At 42.0% G+C, this 23678-nt stretch overlaps 1 protein-coding gene across 3 annotated transcripts in view; it reads left to right on the forward strand.

Annotated features, from left to right (window-relative positions):
* Window positions 1-23678, forward strand: part of LOC148883735 (glutamate receptor ionotropic, kainate 2) — a 73631-nt gene that overhangs the window by 37296 nt on the left and 12657 nt on the right. For all 3 annotated transcript variants that reach the window (XM_089021427.1, XM_089021428.1, XM_089021429.1), the window contains exons 7-14: window positions 10435-10578; window positions 11203-11310; window positions 12534-12647; window positions 12739-12945; window positions 14021-14244; window positions 19663-19781; window positions 20802-21019; window positions 22026-22251. In XM_089021427.1, the coding sequence (XP_088877553.1) occupies window positions 10435-10578; window positions 11203-11310; window positions 12534-12647; window positions 12739-12945; window positions 14021-14244; window positions 19663-19781; window positions 20802-21019; window positions 22026-22251 (1360 nt within the window). The remainder of the gene's footprint in view (window positions 1-10434; window positions 10579-11202; window positions 11311-12533; window positions 12648-12738; window positions 12946-14020; window positions 14245-19662; window positions 19782-20801; window positions 21020-22025; window positions 22252-23678) is intronic.

Below are 23678 nucleotides of genomic sequence, written 5' to 3' on the forward strand. Positions count from 1 at the left end.
CAGCGTTCTCCGGTGTCATCCGCACAATAGAAAATTCTGGTGTAATAGCTCGTTATAATGAGTGGCTCATTAATTGAGATCGGTTATTTGAATAATAAATATGACACGCTTTTTTTTTCACACCCCTATGGGACGCTGTTCAACTAGAACGCTAGTAAATGGATCGTGCTGAAGCCTAACGCACTTGCTAAATGAGTGCGGAAAACGGAAATGTGAGCCTGCGCTCTGGAAGTGCGTCTTTAAAATGGGCGCCGATAAAAATAATCATGCTCATTTTGGCAACGGGGGGATTATTTGAGCAACATATTCAATTTTGCTGATCTGCGGTGGTTGATGGTTAGTTTTAGACAATGTGCAAAAACGTGTCCATTACAGTGCCAGGGTTTTTGTCATTGTCACTTCAATTCCAGGACCCACAGAATATTGAGTTTTTGGACTACATAAACATTCAATACAGAGTTGAAAACCTTATAGTCTCTTCTTTAATGAGAAAAAAAATGTTACATTTTAAGAGATATGGGTCTGAAGTTATCTGAGCTTGAAATGGGGGCGACTGAACAAAATACAATACAATACATATATATAGATTTTTATAGCGCTTTAAAAACAGCTGAAACTATAACAAAGTGCTAGCATGGACAAAAGTCAAATGCTGCCTCCTCGTGGAAGGGACAAACATTGCCCGAGGTCTGGCCAGCGCATTATCGGCACCCCCAGCAAGGAAAACCAGAAGCCTAAAAAATTCGGGAATGGCGCTCAACGTCATACTTTTCAATTCCCAAATAAATTCGGGAATAGCAGCGAATGAGTTAATTAGGCAATGGCAAATTATTGATACGGCAGGGTTGTTTTAATATATTGTGTGGGTTGCTGATATCAGTCACCTCGATTGACTGAAGGCTTAAGAAAAAAAGATAAAAAAAAAATACATTTTTATGCAAATTGACACATCAGTGCTTCTTCATCATAATGACATTTGGGACAGTTTTTGGCCAATTTATCTACAACGCCACTATATAAATCCAAAGTACTATTTAAAGGTATTAATACCATCATGAGTGTGTGTACACACGCCGCCGCGTCATATAGCGACAGGACGTGCTAAATACGGTTGTTTCAATTATAACTTGATCACGCGTTTGAGTGCCAAGGGGGATTTTGGTAAACACAATTCCATGTAGTCATGCATCCGCCTCCCTCGGTTGTTGTTCAAGGCTCACATGTGCCATCCATAGGAAAAAAAAAAACTAAACAAATTGTTTCTCGCTTCCAAGGGATCCTTAGGAATTGATGCATACGCTCGTGATGTCCCACCGCACCAAGTCTGCAACCGGCTTCCCGTTCCGATTGGACACTTTTTCATGCTTGGGATGCATGCAGATTTATGTGCAATTAGTAAAGAGATTATTATTATTTTTATTTATTATTTTACGATCGAGACTTGACACCGGCATCATTTGCATCCCGTACGTAATCACTCCTCGCAAAATAATTTGTCAAAATAAGCCTCCGGAGATGTGAGGCTGGAATATGGAGCATGCATGCATTTTTTTGCATAATGGGAGTGACAACTGTGGATGCCATTGACTTTATGACCGAACTCTTGGCTCGGTGTCGTCGTTAGATGGATTATTGGTCATGAGTTTTTCATGATTTGTGGCGGGAAGGTTTTATAGAGTAGAGGCAAATTCGAGGAAGGGGTTTTTTTTCCGCATTTGATGTCGTTCTAACGCATTTTGTGGTCATACAAATGACATTTGTTGCCACGTTTACCCTTTGTCATGCCAATGACCGAGGAAACGCTCCCAATTGAGCGCCGTCCTCGTTTTGTTTGTTTTCGTGATACAATCTGATTCCATTTTATCGTGGCGCTACACAAACTGCCCAGACACCGCTCCACCAACCCCCCACGGTCATCTGATGGTGGTTCGCCCTTTCTGGTTTACTCGCTCCTGTGGTCAGATGACAGATGACAGATTCTGCATTTTTAAAATTTATTTATCCAGATTTTACTTAAAATGAATCAATGCGCAAATAGGATTTACCGGGTGGTATATTTGCCATTTGTGGGTGCGAAGGGGGGGAGGGATTTATTATATTTGTTCAAAGCTTTGCAGCCTAAATTAAGTTTTACACAGCACCGAGTCTGCTTGCATCCACAGTTAATATAATTCTAGCGCCATTAAGGAAGCGCGACTTGAGTGACAGCTCAGCACTGTTATCACTCCGCATATAAGCTGATCATATATTGCACCCTGTCAGCAAGTCGGCACACATTGCACGGCATAGCCTTATTCCGGAGAATGTTTCAGGTGAATACTTATATACCATCGGATAGCGCCGTCGGAGTCAACATTTTTTATTTGCAGCGGGCGGCTGAAAACGATGCCGCTTTAATTCTGGAGGGTTAAAGTTGGTTCGTGACTGTATCCCCCCATCAGCCAAGGATAGAGAGAGACTTTTTTTGGAAGGCGACGGCTGTGCAAAGCAGACACTCGGTGCCCTGTGCCGGGCACCACCAGCTGGGCTTGGCACAGCATCAACATCATTAGCGCCAATGTTCCCCTGGCCAATAGAAGCTTTTCTGTGGAGGAGGAGGAAGGAAGACATAGTCTCAGATTGCCTTGTGTCCTGGTGTCTTATATAATAGTCGGCATCTGAAAGCCACAAAAAGGTTTTGAAATCACAAAATTATTATCTCATTCATTGCCGGACGTGCAAAAATGTGTCCACTCCAGTGCCAGGGTTATTGTCATTGTCGCCCGAATTCGAGGACCCACAGAATAAAATGAGTTTTAGCACTGCATAAAAACATTCAATGCAGCGTAAGAAACTTTAGACCACAGGTGTCAAAGTCTAGGCCCAGGGGCCAAATTCGGCCCGGCACATTTTTTTTTCGGCCCGCGAAAGCAAATCAAACATGTGAAATTCCATGATGCTTGCTAAAATCCGAACCAAAATTTCATATTTTTGGATGTAAACCACAATAACAGTCATTATTCTTGAATTCATACTGGAAAACTACTTATTCATTAATTTTTTTTGTGTGCTCTATATGTAATATGTGGACGGGATTAAACATTCTAATATACAGTAAAGTCTCGTTATATCGATATTCAAGGGAGTCCAAAAAAATATCGATATAACCGGGACTATCGATATATCCGACCCTGTTTGCATGTAATTCTCTCCGTGCGTGCATAGAAATAGTATCGATATAACCGGGACTATCGATATATCCGACCCTGTTTGCATGTAATTTTCTCCGTGCGTGCATAGAAATAGTATCGATATAACCGGGACTATCGATATATCCGATATCGATATAACGAGACTTTACTGTATATACATATTGGTTTATATAGCGTTTTAACAACAGCTGAAGCTGGAACAAAGTGCTAACAAGGACAAAAAGGGAAATGCTGCCCCCTGGTGGAAGGGAAAAGCGTTTTATCGACACCCAAGGCAGAAAAAAAACCCGAATTAATTCGGGAATGGCACTCCATGTCATATTTTCAATTCCCAAATAAATTTCTTAATGGCAGCGTATGAGTGAGATGTGAGATGGTGCGCTAGCCTGTGAGGCGGTTGTAGCGTGTCCAACATTCATTTGAAGCTGTTTTATCATTACAACTATCCAATGTCAAATAATTACGACGTAGAGCGAATGCGACAACTACAAAGCTTTGTACAATGTGTCCCCGCTCAAATCAGTCACCACTGTGACAACGACAAAAGGAAACAATTTGACAAGTTGACAGTTAGCCTCATTTTCTTGTATTTTCTTCTTCAACAACAAATGCTTGTTTTTTTCTGGCTGTCTGGATGTCTTACGGCACCACAGTGACCCTCACATATCAGTCTTGGTACTACAACGAATCATCATCCTCATTGTCTTGAATACGCCGGTCACTCTTAGAGAAGAAAAACACTTGTAGCTTGATTCCCTCGTGATTTCTCACCATGACAAAAGCGATCCCGATGTCAAAAATGAGTATAGATCGACCCCCACTGAAGCGGTAATGTCGCACAAGTCATTGCTTTGGTGATGTCCTGCAGTGGTTCTGCGATACAAGAGGACTGTCGAGGGCTGCATAGTCATCATGAGTTGAGACGGCGGGGGTGTGAGATGCGTGTCACGGTCACACGAGCGCTCGGGAAAATTGCCTGATCTTGGGGGGAGGGAGGCGGCGGTGGTCGTGACAAGCCATCATCGAGGCCTTCCCTATCCACCTACCTACTCATCGAGACAAATGCTAACTAACGTCATGCTGTGCAGAATATGGAGCAATACAGCCAAACCTTGGTTTCGAAAACCGATTTGGTTGAAAACCGAAACATTTCCCATTATAGTAAATGTATTCAATGTTTGTGTTTTTGTTTTTATCCTTTATGGTGATTGATAACATTCTGCACACACCAACTTTAAAACAAAAGTAAAATAAAGTAAGAATTACTCTAAGTATGCCTCAGATATTCAACAAAAAGATAGCGGTCCAACAGTCCTGGCGGAGAATTCATTCCGGTTCCATCATTTCCTCTTTGACTTTTATATATTCATGTTACACAAAAAAAATCTCTCTGCCCCTTAACTCATTCACTCATTGCCGAATTTATTCAGAAATTGAAAATATGATGTAGAGCGCCATTCCCGAATTTGTTCGGGTTTTGTTTTTTCATTCTTGCATGTCGATAAAGCGCTGGCCATTGCCTTTGGCGATGGTTTTTCTTTTCCACAAGGGGGCAACTTTCTTCTTTTTTCCATGTTAGCACTTTGTTCCAGCTACAGCTGTTCTTAAAATGCTATATAAACTAATATGTATGTTTTGCATTGTATTTTGGACAGCCGCCCTCATTTCAAGCTCAGATAACTCCACATCCATTTAGGAATTAACCATTTTTTTCTGATGAAAGAGGTGAGTCTAAGGTTTCTAACGTTTATTGAATATTTATGTTGTGCTAAAACTCAATATTATGTGGGTCTTGGAATTCAAGTGACAATGACAAAAACCCTGGCACTAGAATGGACACAGTTTTGAACGTCTGGCAGTGAATGAGTTAAAAAAATAGCTTACGATTTACAAAAGAAATGTGAAGCAATGTGTGAATGTTTATGTATTTTTCTATATGCAACTGTCGATATGTCACAAAGCAACTTTCAACTGTGTTGCGTGTCGACAAAAGAATCCTATTTTCTTCTCTCCATCCCTGCATGAGCTACTTGTTAGACCAAAAGCTCTGCAGTATTCCACACCGCTTTCAATAAGAGCGCCTACACCCCGAGTGGAACCGTGAGTCGGCTCTCATGTAAATTCGGCTACGTCAGTCGCTCCGTTACCCACAGAGCCTCTATTGCAAAAGTTTGATTTTGCTGTGACCAACACATGCACTACTTTGAATGCACAGTGCAAATTCCAACATGAGATATAGACTGAGCCACAAAAGAAGAAAATCAGCGGTGACAATGGCAGCGCCTTTGATAAAGGGCGAGCGAAATGGATGGAGGAATGAGAAGATCAAAGAAGACATTGACAGGGTGAAAGAAAAGAAGAAGACAGAAAGCGAGATAGAACTTCATGATGCTGCATTACTCACCTAAATCATCTGACAAGAGCCCCGCTTAGAAACCTGAAACAGCCACAATATGCCTTATAAATCACATCTCGTTCTCACATTTGGGCTTTTTCGACGCTTTCCATCACTGCTTTGCACAGCGTGCAATGATGCCAACTCACTTTTATGTGGCAAATGTGAGTCACGCAGTACGGCGCCGAATGGCTGAATAGCTCTATCGATAATGGAAGCGAGCCAAAAAAAAGGGCAAACAATGAGACTGGGTGTCGGAAATGGTGTTTCACACAACCACAAACTGTATCAAATGTTCTTTTTAAAGGCCTCTTGACAAACAAATGGCTGCTAGCTGATCTTAGTTCATCTTATTTGCGACATTATGTTAAAGACAACATGCACATTTATTTTCAGGACACATTTTACACGGAGCAGGAAATGTTTACTACACTTAGTTTAGTGTAAAAAAAACATTTTCAATTGATCGGCATAGGTTTATTCAATGTCTCGCACCACAGATCACAAAATAAAAAGAAATACATACATACATAAATACAAATATAACAAATACATACAAAATACATGCATGAATAAATAGATAAATAAATAAATAAACCGAGATGGGAAATAAGTAAATAAATAGCTAGATAAATAGATGAATAAGTAACTATATAACTAAATAAATACATACATAAATACACACATAAATACATAAATAAATACCCAAATAAATATACATAAATGAATAACTAAATAACTAAACTAAATAATTACATGAATACATAAATAAATGCATACATAAACATATACATAAATATATACATGAATACATAAATAACTAAATAAATAAATGAATAACTAAATTACGGAAAAAAAACTAAATAGTTAAATAACTACATAAATACATAAATACACACATAAATAAATACATAAATGAATAACTAATTAACTACAGTGACTAAACAAATAGACAAATAGACAAATAATAAATAAATAAGTAAATAAATACGCACACAAAAATAAATAAATAAATAAATAATTTTACCTATCACCGTTTGTATTTTGCCTTAAGACTAGCCTGTGTCTGGGACACAGCTAATCATAACTACAATATTTTATATTTGTTGGAGAATTTCTGATTTGGAATTAGAATCGGTTTATTTACATTGCAAAGCTATCAGAATTCACATATCTTAAATTTGACAAAAACACATTTATAGCAAGAATAATATGTTTTTTTGTTGTTTTTGTTGCACACTTGAAGCACTTGTTAATTCAATCACGAGATTAGCTAAGGCGTCACATTAGCACATGTGCAGGAGTCTGATTAGCTCCTCTGCATGAGTCGCTATTCTTGCCAAATTGTAATTGTCTGCAGACATCTCCTGGCATGTAAACACCACAACTGCGAGTCCAAAACTTACTTCGCACCCCCTTGCATGAATCATTGCATGTTTTCCACGCCGAAAACTCCGCTTGGCAAATGCCGCTTTGCCAAGTCATACATTTTGAGAAACCGAGAGTGGCGTTTGTGAATTAAATACCCGCATCCACTGCCTAGTGGAGCGACGCACATGCATATGAACTTGCTAATGAAATGAATAATTAGCCCACTCGTCTAGTAAATCATCAAATCCCACCAGGGGCCGCCGTCTGTGAAGCGAGAGCGTCCGTGAAAACAGCCAGCTTCCCTTTTTGGTGGCAGACTGTGACGCTGATGGTTACCGTTTTTGTGTGTGTGTTTTGTTGCTATGTGCCCGACAGCTGCAGAGCACTGATGCATGGTGAATAACAGGTCAAGCTTAATTTCGCTAAAGCTAATCAGATGTATATGATATGTAGAAACCGCTGCAACTGCTCTCGCTGTCCATCATCCTGGCCGCTAGCGTGTTTGTGGATATTAGCGTTTGTGTGCGCGCGGAGGTAAAAAGAGAAAAAGAAAAATAGGAATGTCATTTTTCAGAGTGCGACATTATCAGAGGAATTATGGAATTATGCACAGGTGGATGGATGGCGTGAATACTGATACTGCAGGAAGGAATATATTTGTATAAATGTTCACACGGCCTGTTCCAAATGAGGAAACCGTAAACCGTCCTTTTCACCAGTGGATCAAGGACGTCATGGTGGAATATGCACGTCTGCTACAAGCTAAACGTTGAAAGAAAACACGAAGCTGTAACATCCATTGACACATCTCCTGTCCCACGTAAATCCGCTTCAATTCCAAGCCGCGACACTTCCACACACGCATCGGCGCTCTGATTTGACGCTCATTTTTCACAATAGCCTGTGTCATATCAACTAAAATGAAATTCATCAGTAATCTGGTTTGTAGTAATCTGTGTTCTCGTAAAGTCCTGTTTATTCAGATTGTTTTTTTCTTGAGGTGAGTTTTACGAGCACTCCACCATCGACGCAGTAAGAGACACAAAAGTAGTTCTCTCGGAGTTGTTGTACCATGTTTGCTGATTGCCTAATTTCATATGTAAGCCCCCCCGCTGCCATCTTGTTGCAAACCTTTCCCCCTAAGCACCTGATTGTCTCCATTGGTTGGAGATTGGTTTCACTTAAAGCACTGAAAACAGCCCTTCAGCAGCCACGCTTGGCGCCCAAACAAATATCCCCCTTCGCACTTGGATTGTTTTGAAATGGAAGGCAATCTGCGCCCGAGATGTAAGCCATCATTTCACATTTTTGCTCCCTTGATCTGCGGCTCTTTCACGTCATGCTACCAGCCTCTTGTTTCCCTTTCATTACCAAGTTGAGGAATTGCTCACCTTCACGTGTGTGTCACGTGTATTAATGACAATTAATATATGCTCTTAAAATATGCCAAGGTTCTGTTATTCGCTCCCAATGGAATTTGGATTCAGAAGCAGGCAGGAGACAAAGCGAAAATGTTACCCTTGTGAATATTTACGGTAAATCGAAACGGTGCATTATCATCTCGCTTTTGTATTGGGGCGTTGGTATTTCCAAATTTTTTCCTTTTTTTTCTTGCCGAGGGGGTGTCGGTAAAGCACTGGCCAGACATCTGGCCATGTTTTTTTCCCTTCCGCAAGGGTGCAGCATTTGTCTTTTGTACAGCCGCCCCCAATTTCACCTCATATTACTCCAGACCCATATAACTTGGGAATTAACTCTTTTTTTCTGTTGAAAGAAGAGAGTCTAAGATTTTTAACGCTGCCTTTAATGTTTATGTAGCCCTAAAACTCAATATTCTGTGGGTCCTGCAATTTGAGTGACAATGACCAAAACCCTGGCACTGGAGTTGACACATTTTTGCACATCGTCTGGCAGTGAATGAGTTAATCAAGGGTCCTAAAAGTGCTACAATTACATGATTTGCAACCACGCTATTTCGGAACGGAGGCCCAGTCTCGTAATAGACAAATCAATTCGTGCAATTATATCGAATGCTGAGTTAGGAGCCCTGTTGCACGCCTTTTGTTGAAAAATCAATAACTGAATGACTGGATGTGTGTTAAAGTATCAGTTAGTATTTATTGAAATAATATAAGTGTGCAGGGTGAAGTGTTCATTTTTTTTAATGTATCTTTTTTTGTGGATTGAAACATTCTTTTTGACGGTGAAATGTGGATGATAATCAATTATACTTTTTTTCTGTGTGTATTTTCTCCTCTTTGGATATGACGTTTTTTGTACTTTTCATGTAACATGGAATTCACCACCCAGAGTCCTGAGGACTGGTTTTCCTGCCTTGCGTTGCTTTCTCTCTGGGGGACAGAGACACCCATCAGGAGTCATTAGTCATTAGTTTCCATGGCGAGAGGTCGGGGACTCTGCCGACTGCCGCTTTTGAAATTATACTGAAATGATGAGACGCTGAGATGACTTTTTTTGGGGGGGAGAACACATTTATACTGTGTTCTCCGACACAATGATCCTATAATGGCGTAGAATGCAAGGCGCAGTGATGTTTTTTTTTTTTTGTCTCGATAGCATTGCGCTAAGCTAATACATGATTTATTATCCCTAAAAACAAGCACCCCCAAAAAATTAAGATAATTAGAATTGGTTTTTGTAGTCCTTTCTTAACTCATTCACTGCCATTCACTAATTTATTCTGCAATTGAAAATATGACTTAGGGCGCCATTCCCGAATTTGTTCGGGTTTTGTTTTTCCATGCTTGGGTGCTGATAAAGCCCTGGCCATGGCCTCTGGCAATATTTTTCATTTCCACAAGGGGGCAGAATTTCCCTTTTATTCCATGTTAGCGCGTTGTTCCAGCTTCAGCTGTTGTTAAAGCACTATATAAATCAATATGTATGTATTGTATTGTATTGTATTGTATTTTGGACAGCCACCCTCATTACAATCTTATGTAACTCCACACCCACATAATTTAGGAGTTCACTCTTTTTTTTCTGATGAAAGAAGAGTCTATGGTTTCTAATGCAGAGTCTAAGGTTTCTAACACCGTACTGTAGTCCGAAAGCTCAATGTTCTGTGGGTCCTGGAATTCAAGTGATAATTTTTGCACATGCCCGGCAGTGAATGAGTTAATAAGCATTTGTGGGACATGCTAATTCGACCAACAAAAACATTTGCAATCTCGATTAAAATGAGTAGAGGATCTGTTGCCTCAAAGAACCAAGAAAGGACAAGTACACCCTGCAGCCATATTGTTGTATCGAAATGATCAAAGCTAGTTCCAAAAATAGTTTTGGGGCGACTGGGGGGGGGGGGGGGGGGTCTGTATGTGGGCTTGAACTTGTCAAAATCCTCAACTATTTGCTTCCATATTTTTAACAGAAAGCCGATGACATCAAATTTTGGACACATCCAAACATTTGCGCAGCAAGATCGCCTTCTGACATTCTCTTCCTTCTTCCCGATAGACGGACGCAGCCCTGATGTACGATGCGGTGCACGTGGTGGCGGTGGCCGTCCAGCAGTCGCAGCAGATCACCGTCAGCTCCCTGCAGTGCAATCGACACAAGCCGTGGCGCTTCGGAGGACGCTTCATTGGTCTCATCAAAGAGGTAGCGGAGCTGCCACGTTCACCTTTGACCCCCCCGTAGCCGCTGAGCCTTTGATGATCGCCGACTACTGTGTGGAATTTTTTTTAGACCCCCCTCATCTCCTCCTGAAAATAACCCATGACTCCATCTTAAACATCACCATTACAGCTTTTCTCCAGTGTGCGTCTCCGTCCTTGTAGATATCAAAGCGTCTTCGTTCTAGTGCGGGTCAGCAGATTGCTCGCTTTGTTCTTGCTCCTCTTTCATTCCGGGGACGCTATCATTGCAGGTAATTTTCATGATCACACCCATCACCCCCCTTCCTGCCTCCAGCCTACCCCATCCTCTTCACCCCTCGCTACAGAGCCTCCGTTGCTTCAAAGCTGAAGTTGCAGCATGATGAACTCGTCAGTGTTTTTTTTTTTCCTCCCCCCCTTTTAGCGGCTTGGCCGTCTAGTGCTAAATTACTGCGGCAGACAGTGAGAAGGAGAAAGCTCGGCGCAGTGCATGATTCGGAAATAAAATGAGGTGGTTAGAGGTTAGATTGATATTGCGGAGAAAGACGGCGGTTCAGCTCGATGGAGGCTCAGAGGCTGAAGATTTTTTTTTTCTTTTCATTATCATTATCTTACGTTCTGTTTATAGGCTCACTGGGATGGCCTGACCGGCCGCGTTCTTTTCAACAAGACCAATGGGCTCAGGACGGATTTCGACTTGGATGTCATCAGCTTGAAGGAGGAGGGCCTGGAAAAGGTGCGCTGATGCGGTTTAACTGTCTGCTGCATTGATGTTGAATAAGAGGGAAATAATTCTTCTCAAAAGACCTCCGTTGAACCTTAACCAGATTATACGGATGTCAGGAACTGTGTGTTACATAACATGTGGCCCGTAGACAGCTTACCAAGGACTATCTAGAAAGCACCCGGTCAGGAGCGAGTTCATGGGAGCGTTTCAGAGGAATAGTGAACTGTCTCCTCGAATAAATCAGTGGCGTAAGGTCACCCAAAACGAATAAAAATGACAAAAAAACGAAAGAGGCCACCATTTGACACACTAATGCTAACATAACCGAATATTGGACACACCCTTTTTTTTTTAAATAATTTCCTCCAATATTGGATTGGATTAGCCTTTATTAGTGTTGCAGTGGAGAAATTTACATTTCACAGCAGCAGAGCGATTAAAGGAAGAGGAAAGGAAAGGGAGAAGTAGAAATACAAAATACAGGAGCTGCTGTAAAGACAGCCACTCTCGCAGCGCTATCATGAAGTTAAAACAATAAAAAACTAAATAACAAATAATATGACACAACACAAAAGACACAGCCATTCAATGCAGTCATTCTGCACCATCTTTGTTGTATGAAGCAGTTCCAGATGAACGAGGAGAGGATCAAAGCATCTTTTTCACCAGTGGATCAGGGACATCGCTGTGGAATGTGCACGTCTACTACAAGCGAAATGTTGAAAGCAAACAGGATGATCCATTAACGAAAAGAGATTGTCTCACATCTCTTGTCTGACGTAAATCCGCTTCAATTCCAAGCCGCGACCAAATCAAAAACGATGCAGGCATATTCGTGCTGCCAAAAAGGCGCACCCTCTCAGGACAGTCTCTTCCTAATGAATGTCCGTAATTGTTGCGATAGCATATTGATTGGATGTTTTTTTTTTTTCTTTTTTTTCTGCAAGACCTCTCACTTCAACCTTTTTTGTTTGTTTTTGCATTAATACACTAGGTCACTTTACATACGACACTACCTCACTTTATATTCAGGAATCACATGTACGTATTTTCTGTTGTCATTTGTCTGTCTTTTTTAGCCACATTATAAATGCCATGCACGTTGGGTCCGAGAGGACAGTAATTTCATCTGTGCTGTATGTCAGGCATATTAGCATATTTGACAATAAAGCTGACTTTGACTTTGATTTTTTTTTACTTTGACAAAGTGTAACGCTGATCTGTCTCCACAGATCGGGACTTGGGATCCTCCGAGCGGTCTGAATATGTCAGAGAATCACAAAAGCAAGACGTCCAACATCACCGATTCACTGGCTAACAAATCTCTACGCGTCTCCACCATACTGGTAGAATAAGTCGGCCCATAAATAACAATGAGAGCCTTGCAAAAAATTTCACAAGTTGACCTTTTGCTCACATTCCCTTCGCCCGGCACAGGAGGAGCCGTATGTCATGTTTAAAAAATCAGACAAACCTCTGTACGGGAACGATCGCTTCGAGGGTTATTGCATCGACCTGCTGAGGGAGCTTTCCGGAATTTTGGGCTTCCAGTATGAAGTGCGGCTGGTTGAAGATGGCAAATATGGCGGCCTGGATGAGAGCACGGGCCAATGGAATGGCATGGTGCGCGAACTCATGGACCATGTGAGTAATTTTTCTCTTCAACTCTATGAAAGAGAATATCCGTCCTTCCATCCATCTTCTGATCCGTTTTTATCCCGACATGGTAGGGGGACACCCTGAACTGGTTGCCAGCCAATAGCAGGGCACATAGACATACTGTACAACCATCTGCGGTTGCACTACGGGATAATTTCGAGTGTTTTAATTAGTCCACCCTGCATGTTTTGAGAATGTTGGAGGAAACTATAGCACCCGCAAAATAGCCACGCAGGTCCCAGGAGAACATGTTAAACGACTTAGTGTACGGACTTTTTGTTTTTAACTCATTCACTGCCAGACGATGCGCAAAAATGTGTCCACTCCAGTGACAGGGTTTTTGTCATTGTCACTCAAATTCCAGGGCCCACAGAATATTGAGTTTTAGGACTACATAAACATTCAATACAGCGTTAGAAACATTAGACTCTCTTCTTTCAGCAGAAAAAAAGAGTTAATTTCTAAATTATAAGGGCCTGGAGTTACGTGAGCTTAAAATGAGGGCGGCTGTCCAAAATACAATGCAATACATGCAGATTGGTTTGTATAGCGCTTTAACAACAGCTGAAGCTGGAACAAAGCGCTAATATGGAAAAAAGGGAAATCCTGCCCTCTTGTGGAAAATAAAAAACTGTGCTTTATCGGCACCCAAGCATGAAAAAAACAAAACCTGAACATATTCGGGAATGGTGCTCTATGTCATATTTTCAATTCTCGAATAAATTCGCCAATGGCAGTGAATGAGTTCAATTTCTTTGCACAGTGGAATAACGTGTCCTCCCTCCTGCCGGCCGACGCTAATCCCAAGGTTGTTACCTTTGTGACTCACCTGCGACACCGTTTAGGAAAGTTCAAACATCAAGCGAAGGATGTAATTTCCATTAAAATTTAATACGCAGTCTAACCGAACTAGGGGCCCTGATTATTTCCCCCCCTCTTCCGTCTCGGTTACATATTGACCCCGCCGGGCTGTCGACAGAAATCAAATACTAATTTGATTTGTCTTCTCTACTGTTTTTTTTTTCATCACCAAAAGCAGCCTTTGCTCTTGTCGCTGCAGAAAGTCGACTTGGCAGTCGCTCCTCTAGCCATCACCTACGTGCGAGAGAAGGTCATTGACTTCTCCAAGCCCTTCATGATGCTGGGGATCAGTATCCTGTACCGCAAGCCCAACGGCACCAACCCGGGGGTCTTCTCCTTCCTCAACCCGCTGTCCCCTGACATCTGGATGTATATTCTGCTGGCTTGCTTGGGTGTCAGTTGTGTGCTGTTTGTCATAGCCAGGTAATGTGACGCCTTTCCGCTTCCTCTCCCACCTTCTCCGCTTCCTCCGTCACTCGAGGAGACGCTTGAATTGGCCGGAAATCGTCTGCGTTCCCTTTTACTAGGCCGCTAATGATCAGGAATATATATATTTTTTTAAAAAGCCACTTATGCGCCAGCTAGATTTGCGCCGGCTACAAAAATAGAGCCCCCTTCACTCATTTCAATTTACGGCTTAGAGATCAACACGCCACCAGGTGGCGCTTTGAACTCATTCACTGCCATTCCCGAATGTATTCGAGTATTTAAAATATGAAGTGAAGCGCCATTCCCAAATTTCTTCGGACTTTGGTTTTTCTTTTTTGGGTGCCGATAAAGCACGGGCCAAGGCCTCTGGCAATGTTTATTTAATAATAATAATAATAATAATAATAATAATAATAATAATAATAATAATAGTACATTACATTTTAAGCGTGTTTCAAAGCTCTCAAGGACACTTTGCAGCCACAGACAAGCTTAGGTCCTATAATAAATAAAATACAATCACAAATAGAATGCAGTACAATACAATTATAAATAGAAACAAGAAAGAGAGCTACACAGAAAATGCAATTTTCCCTTCCATAAGGGGGCAGCATTTCCCTTTTTTTCCATGTTTGCGCTTTGTTCCAGCTTCAGCTGTTCTTGAAGCGCTATATAAACCAATATGTATGTATTGCATTGTAGTTTGCACAGTCGCCCTCATTTCAAGCTCATATAACTCCAGGCCCATATAATTTAGGAATTAACTCTTTTTTTCTGGTGAAAGAAGAGAGTCTAAGGTTTCTTATGCTGCATTGAATGTTTATGTAGTCCTAAAACTCAATATTCTGTGGGTCCTGGAATTCGAGTGACAATGTCAATGACCCTGGCACTGGAGTGGACACGTTTGCACATGTCTGGCATTGAATGAGTTAAAAGCATTGTGCGGATATCGCGGCCAAGTAGGCGAGGGAAGCATCGCTCAAGAAAACTAGCGAGAAAAAAGTGTAAAAGCTTTGCTGCGTATGGTGCACTATCGCCACCTACAGGAGGGGAGTACAAAAACATGTATTTATTTATTTATTTTTTTATTTTTTTATTCATTCATTCATTCATTAGGTACAGCTACGCCATGACAAGATCGCTCCCTGTGTTCCGCAATTCACGTCACGTACCCCTTGAAAGCCATCTTTTTTATTTTCCCACTAAATGGCCGCCACACCGCACCATCATTCTTTCCTGTCAGCGCCGTCGCAGCCACTGATTTGCTCGAATGTCAATGAGCTCCGTCTCCTTCGAGGTACGGACGGCTAAGTGAATCTGAAAAACGGCCCCGTGGCCATCTACCGTACGTATGGGATGTAGAAGTCGGTGCATCGGGCGATGTTTTTTTTTTACGTTGCCTGTACCGCCATGTTTTTAAATGCGGCTCGCTCGCCTGCGGCTTTGCGGATGTAAATCTGCGCAACCAACGCGCGCTTGATTGGATTGGCTCGGTCCCGCTCACTCAGCATCCGTATGTTTATTCTGCGCTCTCCTCTGTTTGACCTTTGCCTGCAGCCGGGCTATATTCCCCATAGGCGCCGTTCGCCGCGTCATTTTTGCCAAGACGACGTGAACACGCAGACACGAGGTCACCTCCGCGCGCCGAGCACATGTCAAATCCCGCGCGGAATGCTTAAAAGGGGGTTTGTATTCCCGATTGCTCGGTTGGGCGTAACTTTTAACTCGCACTCAGGCCATGTGAGGACTTAAATGTTAAGGGTGTTCAACAAAAAAATTGCTTGAATTCAAAGCGCCACTCTAAATGACTAAAATATGCCATTTGAATCATCTGCTCTCTTGGGCGGGATGACATTTTCCTCCGCTTGGAAGGGACTTGTGATGTGAGAAAATATCATTTGTTGCTGTTAATAAAGAGAGAAATACGCTCAAGCACAAGAAGGATCCGCTGGGAGGAGTGTGTGTTTGTCTCTCGCCTGAGATGGGATAACGCAGTCAGGCAAAGAAAAAAAAATGTGTGTGCATGCGTGAGTGGGAAGTGCTTCAAAGAAGTGAATACCCAGCAGGAGATTCAAGTGTTTTGTGTTTTATTGTGCAAGACCACAATTTCATGAACCCCAAACAGTTCATTCGCAAAGAACGACAGAGGACTGAGACAGCGCAACAAAAGATATTGTTGTGAGAGTAAAGTTGCGACGTTACTCTGGGAAAAAAATAACAAATAAAGAAATAAACGGCGCTTTAACTGAGGAAAGGCGTCACGTTAGAAAGAAGATAAAATAAAGTCCAAATAAAAAGTAAACTATAAAAACTGACTTTTCTCTTCCATTTTACAAAGATTTTGAAATTTAAAATAAGTATGCAAACAAAATTCATGTTTTTTCATATTTTTTCCCTTGCTTTGGTTTGCAATTTAAATAACATACGCAATTAAATCAAAGCCGCTTCGTGAGATGACGATCAACAATCATCACCGGCTCGTCACTTACCGCCGCCGCCGTTGCGAAACAGTTGTGTGAATTTGCATATTCTGAACTCACTTATGTGACAGTTGTCGTTTTACCTCTCATATTGCTAGCAACATTTGATGTAAATAAACAAATACAGTGATACCTCATCTTATGAACGCTTTACTAAAAGAACTTTTCGCCCTGCAAACATTAAATATATAGATATAATATATAGAATATAATCTTGGCATCTGGACTAGTTTTCGGCGGAAGAACACCAAACCACACGGCCGAACAGCGCCACTGTGGCTGCCGGACTACTTTTCCACACACCCTTTCTCTGCGGGTTTGTAATCAAGGATACATTTGCTATTATGGATCCGAAAAAGACCCCATCACAGGCTAGTGTTCAGCCGAAGAGGGCACAAAATAAAATTACGGTCGAGCAGAAGAAACAGATCATCAAAAAACACGAACGAGGTGTGCGTTTCTGTGACTTAGCGTCCCAGTGCCAGTATGCTAAATCGACCATTGCCACATGTGGCTAATGGTGTTTCTGTGTTGTCTGAACAACTGTCTCAGGCAATAGAAGAGGTTGAAAAACATCTGTTGGTTTGGATTAACGAAAAGCAGCTAGCAGGGGACAGTATGTGAGGTTATTATCACCGAGAAAGCACGGCAACTTCACTCTGATATCATCAAGAGGCAACTACATCAACAACCATCACAAAGTTAAATAAAACGACTTTATTATACACTACAGTTTATTACTTTAATTACAATACAATAGCACATTTATGATACATAAAATAAGGCATATTTGGTGTAGTTTTAAGGCTTATTTAGTAGGAAATTATGTGGTATTTGGACCGGGAAATGGATTATTCTTATTTTTAATGGTTTCCTATGGGAAATTAATATTTGGAAGACACAGTTTTCGTCTTACACACACTTTCTGGGAACCAATTAAGTTTGTAAGGTGAGGTATCACTGTATATAAAAGTGGACGTAAAATCCCGGCACCTGCATGGAAGTTAACGTGCATTTCTCTGTAAAGGGTAAAGGTCGTACATTGGAGGGGTGCAAGGTGGGTTTTGTTACCCTGTACAATGTCAACTGTGTATTTTGCGCATTTCCGAATATTCGGGAATGGCAGTGCATGAGTTAACAAAAAAAATTTATGCAACCGCGGCGCACTTCACGTGGCAGGGACACCTGAAGGGCTCGTCAACCTTGCATAAGCCACGTATCAAGCACTTGAGCACAAACTCTATCAGCCCCCTTGGATGATTAACCCGTACCCATTCACCTCGCACTAATGCCACGCCACTTTGCGAATTAATCGCAGCCGTCTTCGACGGACCCGAGGATAGCGACTTCTCAGCCTGAGCTCACGTTCGCCGTGTGTGAGAGAGTAATAAATAGCCTAGCGGTCTCGCTGTCGAGAGGACAACAGCTCCTGACTCAGGGAATCCAAACGAGCGTGGAAGATCATCAGGCCAGCGGGACATGATCACCAGTGACAGTGTTATTCCACGTTATTGATTGGCTTCTCACAATAAAGTGAAGGCATTTGGGAATGCCAATAAGTTGATCTCGGGGAAAGCCTGAATGATTTGGTCTGAGACCCTGTGGGCTCAACGCTGCACACGTCTCTCACACACATTCGCGTACGCCACTGGTGTCAAAGTCAAGACCCGGGGGCCAAATCTGGCCCGCCATATCATTTTATTCGGCCTGCGAAAGCAAATCAAGCATGCTAAGTGTTATGATGCTTGCTAAAGTCAGCAATTTTAAAGTGTTCCATGTAAAGCGTCAGCGCAGAGCGCCGATGCGTATGTGGAACTGTCGCGACTTGGAATTGAAGTGGATTTACGTGGAACAGGAGATGTGAGACAATCTCTTGTTGTCTATGGATGCTCCAGCTTTGTGTTTGATTTCAAAACTTAGGTCGTAGCACATGTGCACATTGTAGTCCCTGATCCACCAGTGAAAAGGACGCTTGGATCCTCTCCACTTTCATCTAGAACGGCTTCATAAGACACAGTGCTTGGATTGAATGACTGTCTGTGTCTTTGTGTTGTCATATTATTTGTTATTTTGATTTTTTTGTTGTTCTTTTGACTTCAAGATGGCGATGTGGGAGTGGCTACCTCTACAGCAGCTCCTGTGTTTTGTTTGTCTACTTCTTCCTTTCCTTTTCTCTTCCTTTCATCACTTTGCTGCTGTGAAATGTAAATTTCTCCACTGCGAGACTAATAAAGGCTAATTTAATCTAATATAAACCACAATAAGACAAATTTGAAAACTAGTCATTCATTAATTTATTGTGCGCTCTATGTGTAATATATGGATGAAGATTAAACATTCTAATGGCCCCCGAGAGGAAACCATAACTACAACATGGCCCTCGACCAAAAATGAGACACTCTCTACCTCTTTCCCCTTATATTTACGACACTCCAATATATGTTAAAAGTTCCGCACCGTAAAAAAAATGTTCCCGAGAATAAAGCTGATCAGATTAAGACCTGTTATTTTACAAGAGAAAAAAAGTCATCATTGAGTGCTATTTTATGACAGGAAGAAACTTTTTAGAAAGTCATAACCAAATAGTGGGAATGCGTGGGAAAAAAAAACATCTGAAAACCCAGCGCATATTTTTTTCATCTGAAAGCGAGGATGAAGTTGTTTTTTGTTTAATAAAAATGTGCCGTGAAACCTTCACATCGCCATTTATGTCAACTTAAAGGTGCCACTAAACGACATTCTCATTCACGATGTTTTTTTACGTGATTATAAAATCCGTTTTTCCCCCCTCCTTGTAAAATCACACTGCTGTCGTTACGTTTTCACTTGATTCTCATAACATTTGCTATTTTTCCCGTGACAATGTCAACCTGTTTCTATTACAAAACTCTTTAACTGACATCCTTTTTTCTCTTCTCTCCCCCTTCTCCAGGTTTAGCCCGTACGAGTGGTACAACCCGCACCCGTGCAACCCCGACTCGGACGTAGTGGAAAACAATTTTACGCTACTCAATAGTTTCTGGTTTGGAGTTGGGGCTCTCATGCAGCAAGGTAGTTACCTCAGCCTGCACAGCTCTTGACGTCCTACTGTCTCTCAGGGTTGTCCTTTTTTTGGGGTTATTTTTGTGTATGTGTGTATCCAAGCTGACGGCGACAGAGAAATAGACACCTGGCGTTCTCACCCGCCCCCTCCCAAAAAAAATCCTATTATATGATCGCTGGTGTGCTTTCACTGTCCCTCGCTTGGCCCCATCAGCGCCGAGAGACCAGTGGGGTGTGGAGTCAGGAGATGAGGTTACCTTGGGTGCATGATTCTCTGGCCCAAACAACCCTGTCGCTTTTCCACCCGTCTGTTGCATTCGACGCATGAAAACAACCTGTCTGCGGGACATGTTTTATTCCTCCCACCTACCAACCCACCCCCTTTGCATTATTCAAAGCGCTCACTTGTGTCAGCTCGTGGCGGGAGGTGGAAGTGGTGGCGGGGCGAGGGGCGGTTAAGCGTGTTTGAAATCCAACAATTATCTTTTTCTGAGCGGATTTTTTCTTCTTCAAGTGATTTCATCTTGAAGCGAGCGGCGCATTTGAATAGAAAGAGTGTTGAGGGGGGGCTCGAGAGAGTTCTTGACTGTTTGACTGTTTTTTTTTTTAGAGCATGCTGCGTTATCTTGTCGTATGCTGTGACAAATAGATGCATACTACTTCGTGCAGCTCTTCCAGGGGTCCCAAAACCATTCCAAGCTAGCTGGATGACAAACAGAGCATCTCTCGGTCACAATTTGCAACATGGTGATGGTGGTGGACCCCAAAAAAACCAAGCACGAGGGAGGAGCAGGGTGTATTTGACTAATTATATGAAATATAGTTAAAATCTCTAACGAAAAAAGTAATCATAACGAAAATGTCCAAAGTAGCAAACAAAACCAGGACTAAAACATGACAAGATCAAACAAACCTGACAGGGTGAAACAAACAATGACCCGACCCTGAAGAGCGAATGCCAGATGATTGGCTGTGCGGGCGATTGAGTCTATTTTGGCACCTTAACTCCCGGCGCCTCCCTCACCTCAGGATCCGAGCTAATGCCCAAAGCGCTGTCGACGCGAATCGTGGGAGGCATCTGGTGGTTCTTCACCCTGATCATCATTTCCTCCTACACGGCCAACCTGGCCGCCTTCCTCACCGTGGAGAGGATGGAGTCGCCCATTGACTCAGCCGATGACCTCGCCAAGCAAACCAAGATTCTCTATGGTGTGGTGGAGGATGGGGCCACCATGACATTTTTCAAGGTAACCACAAAAAACAAACACTACTCTTGTTTTTCCGTTGTGCGGAAAAACAAGGGAATCATTGAAGGCTGGCCGTTAAATATACAAATTTACTCAGGAATTGAAAATATGACCTGGAGCGCCATTCCAGAATGTGTCCGGGTTTTGGTTTTTCTTGCTAGGGGTGCCGATAAAGCGCTGGTCAGACCTCTGGTGATGTTTTGTCTTTTGTCCACGTTAGCGCTTTGTTACAGCTTCAGCTGTTGTCAAAGCGCTATATAAATCAATATGTATGTATTTCTTTGCATTTTGTACAGCCACCCTCATTTCAAACTCAGATAACTGCAAACCCATATAATTTAGGAATTCACTCTTTTTTTCTGATGAAAGAATAGAGTCTATGATTTCTTACACTGCATTGAAGGTTTATGTAGTCCTAAAACTCAATATTCTGTGCGTCCTTCAATTTGGGTGAAAATGACAAAAAACCCTGGCACTGCAGTGGATAAATATTTGCACATCGTCTAGCAGTGAACGAGTTAAACGAACTAAAACGAACCAACGTAACCCTATTTACTGAATAGTGATTTTTTTTTCCTTGAATGTCACTCACAGTTCAAGTTTACTATAAAAAACATCCCCGGTATTTAAGACAATTACATAAATTTGCTAGATTAATGCTAACACATAATGGGAAACGCCATAAACAAGCTAAAGAAGTGCAAATAACTAACCTGGCTGTGTTATATCGCTTGAAAGAACCAATCTTTGAACCCCAACTGAGCAGGAACACATTATAACAAGAACTCACGGGCATATATTATTCATCCTCCGCAAAGAAAAAAAAAAAGATCAATTTCGATCCAACAGACATGTCCCCTATTGCTCATTCTCTGTTCTCCTAAGCGAGACCAGGCAACCGAACTCAAATACAAAATGATGTGATCATTTTTCGTCGAGGTATCAACACAAGTGCTATCATTGATTTCCCCCTTCAAACACCTGTCAATCAATCTTTCTCTCGCAGAAGACAAAGATATCTACCTACGACAAGATGTGGGAGTTCATGAACAGCAGGAGGCAATCGGTGATGGTGAAAAACGTGGAGGAGGGCATCCAGCGCGCCCTCACCTCCGAGTACGCTTTCCTTATGGAGTCAACCACCATCGAGTTCGTCACCCAGCGCAACTGCAACCTCACGCAGATCGGAGACCTCATCGACTCCAAAGCTTACGGAGTGGGAACGCCGATGGGTAAGCAAACCTTCTCCTTGAAAGCGTCGGGGAAACTATTCACTTATTGGCCGTTTGATTTGTGATTCCATCGCATTTGGTAAAATGACGCGCCATGCGCCGCTATTGATTCCGTCTCATCTTCTTCTTCCCGTCGATATAACACGACGTGAGCAAAAAGCTACAATGGTACAACTCCTCCAGGCAGCGTTATTTTGCTCAATACAACATCGGCAACAATACGGGACAATTCAAAACATGAAGAGGGGGATTCTCCAGCCATCCGTTTTTCTTTTGCTTATCTGGGGATTAGACGTAAAAAGCTTTCGCTCTCCTTAGCTACTTCTTGCAGCTCTTCCCGGGGGTTCTAAGACCATTCGACGCTACCTGGATGACAAACAGGTAGTATTTCTGTCACGATTTGCACGAGGTGGTGCAGGCAGGAGGGAGGGGCAAGGTGCATTTGACACATTTTATTAAAATCAGCTGGAGCAAAATCTCAAACAATAAAGTCATCAGAATGAAAAGGTCCAAAGTAGCAAACAAAATCATAAGGTAAACATGACAAGACAAAACAAACCTGACAGAGTGAAACAAACAATGAATGGTCGTGCAGCTTCAGGTGGGGCCCGACAGTGCCACCTATTGGTCACAAACTGAAATGGGTCATCTTGTGTAAGAAGAAGAAGAGTAATAATAATGATAATACATTTCATTTATAAGCGCATTTCAAAACTCTCAAGGTCATTTTACAGTCACAGGATATTTTTTTCCTATGGGTGAGAAACGGCAGCCACGCACGCCAGCGTTCACTCAATCCGGAAGAAACTCAAATAGATAGCAAGCTAGCTATAGAATAGATAGTTTATAGCTAGCAAATAGATCGCTAATACCTAGCGAATAGATAGCTAATACCTAGAAAATAGATAGCTAATAGCTAGAAAATAGATAGCTAATAGCTAGCTAGCTATGTAGTTAATAGATACAGTAGCTGGCTAAATAGCTAGATAGCACGCTAGATAACAAGATAGCCAGCTAATAGATTAAGATGTCTTGAATGAGGTTTTAGCCATGAGATGTGCCCGGAACACCTCACCAACCAGGATGCCCTCATTTTATTTCAATATTTGAGCTTATGGAGATGTCGTTGCATATTTTCTTTTGACAATGTTAAACAACCAAATTTTTGGCAAATTTCCCCTAATGGCATGATTCTGCATTTTTTATGTCACAAAGAGCTCCGACTGTGAGGGGGAAGAATTCTTAAAAGAGGCTCCAAAGTGATTTTTACCCCCCCCCCCCCACGCACCCACCCACTCCCTTACGTCTCGCTTGACGTTGCGTAAATTGTATCCGAGCGTTAAAGCGCTTCAGCAAAACAATCGCACGCCAATCCCACCGCTCTCACGTCTGTTTTTCTAATCGATGTTTACGCCCGTCAAAAGCGA

Source organism: Hippocampus bargibanti, linkage group LG19 (assembly GCF_051943395.1).
Source record: "Hippocampus bargibanti isolate YZ-2025 linkage group LG19, ASM5194339v1, whole genome shotgun sequence".
NCBI lineage: Eukaryota > Metazoa > Chordata > Actinopteri > Syngnathiformes > Syngnathidae > Hippocampus > Hippocampus bargibanti.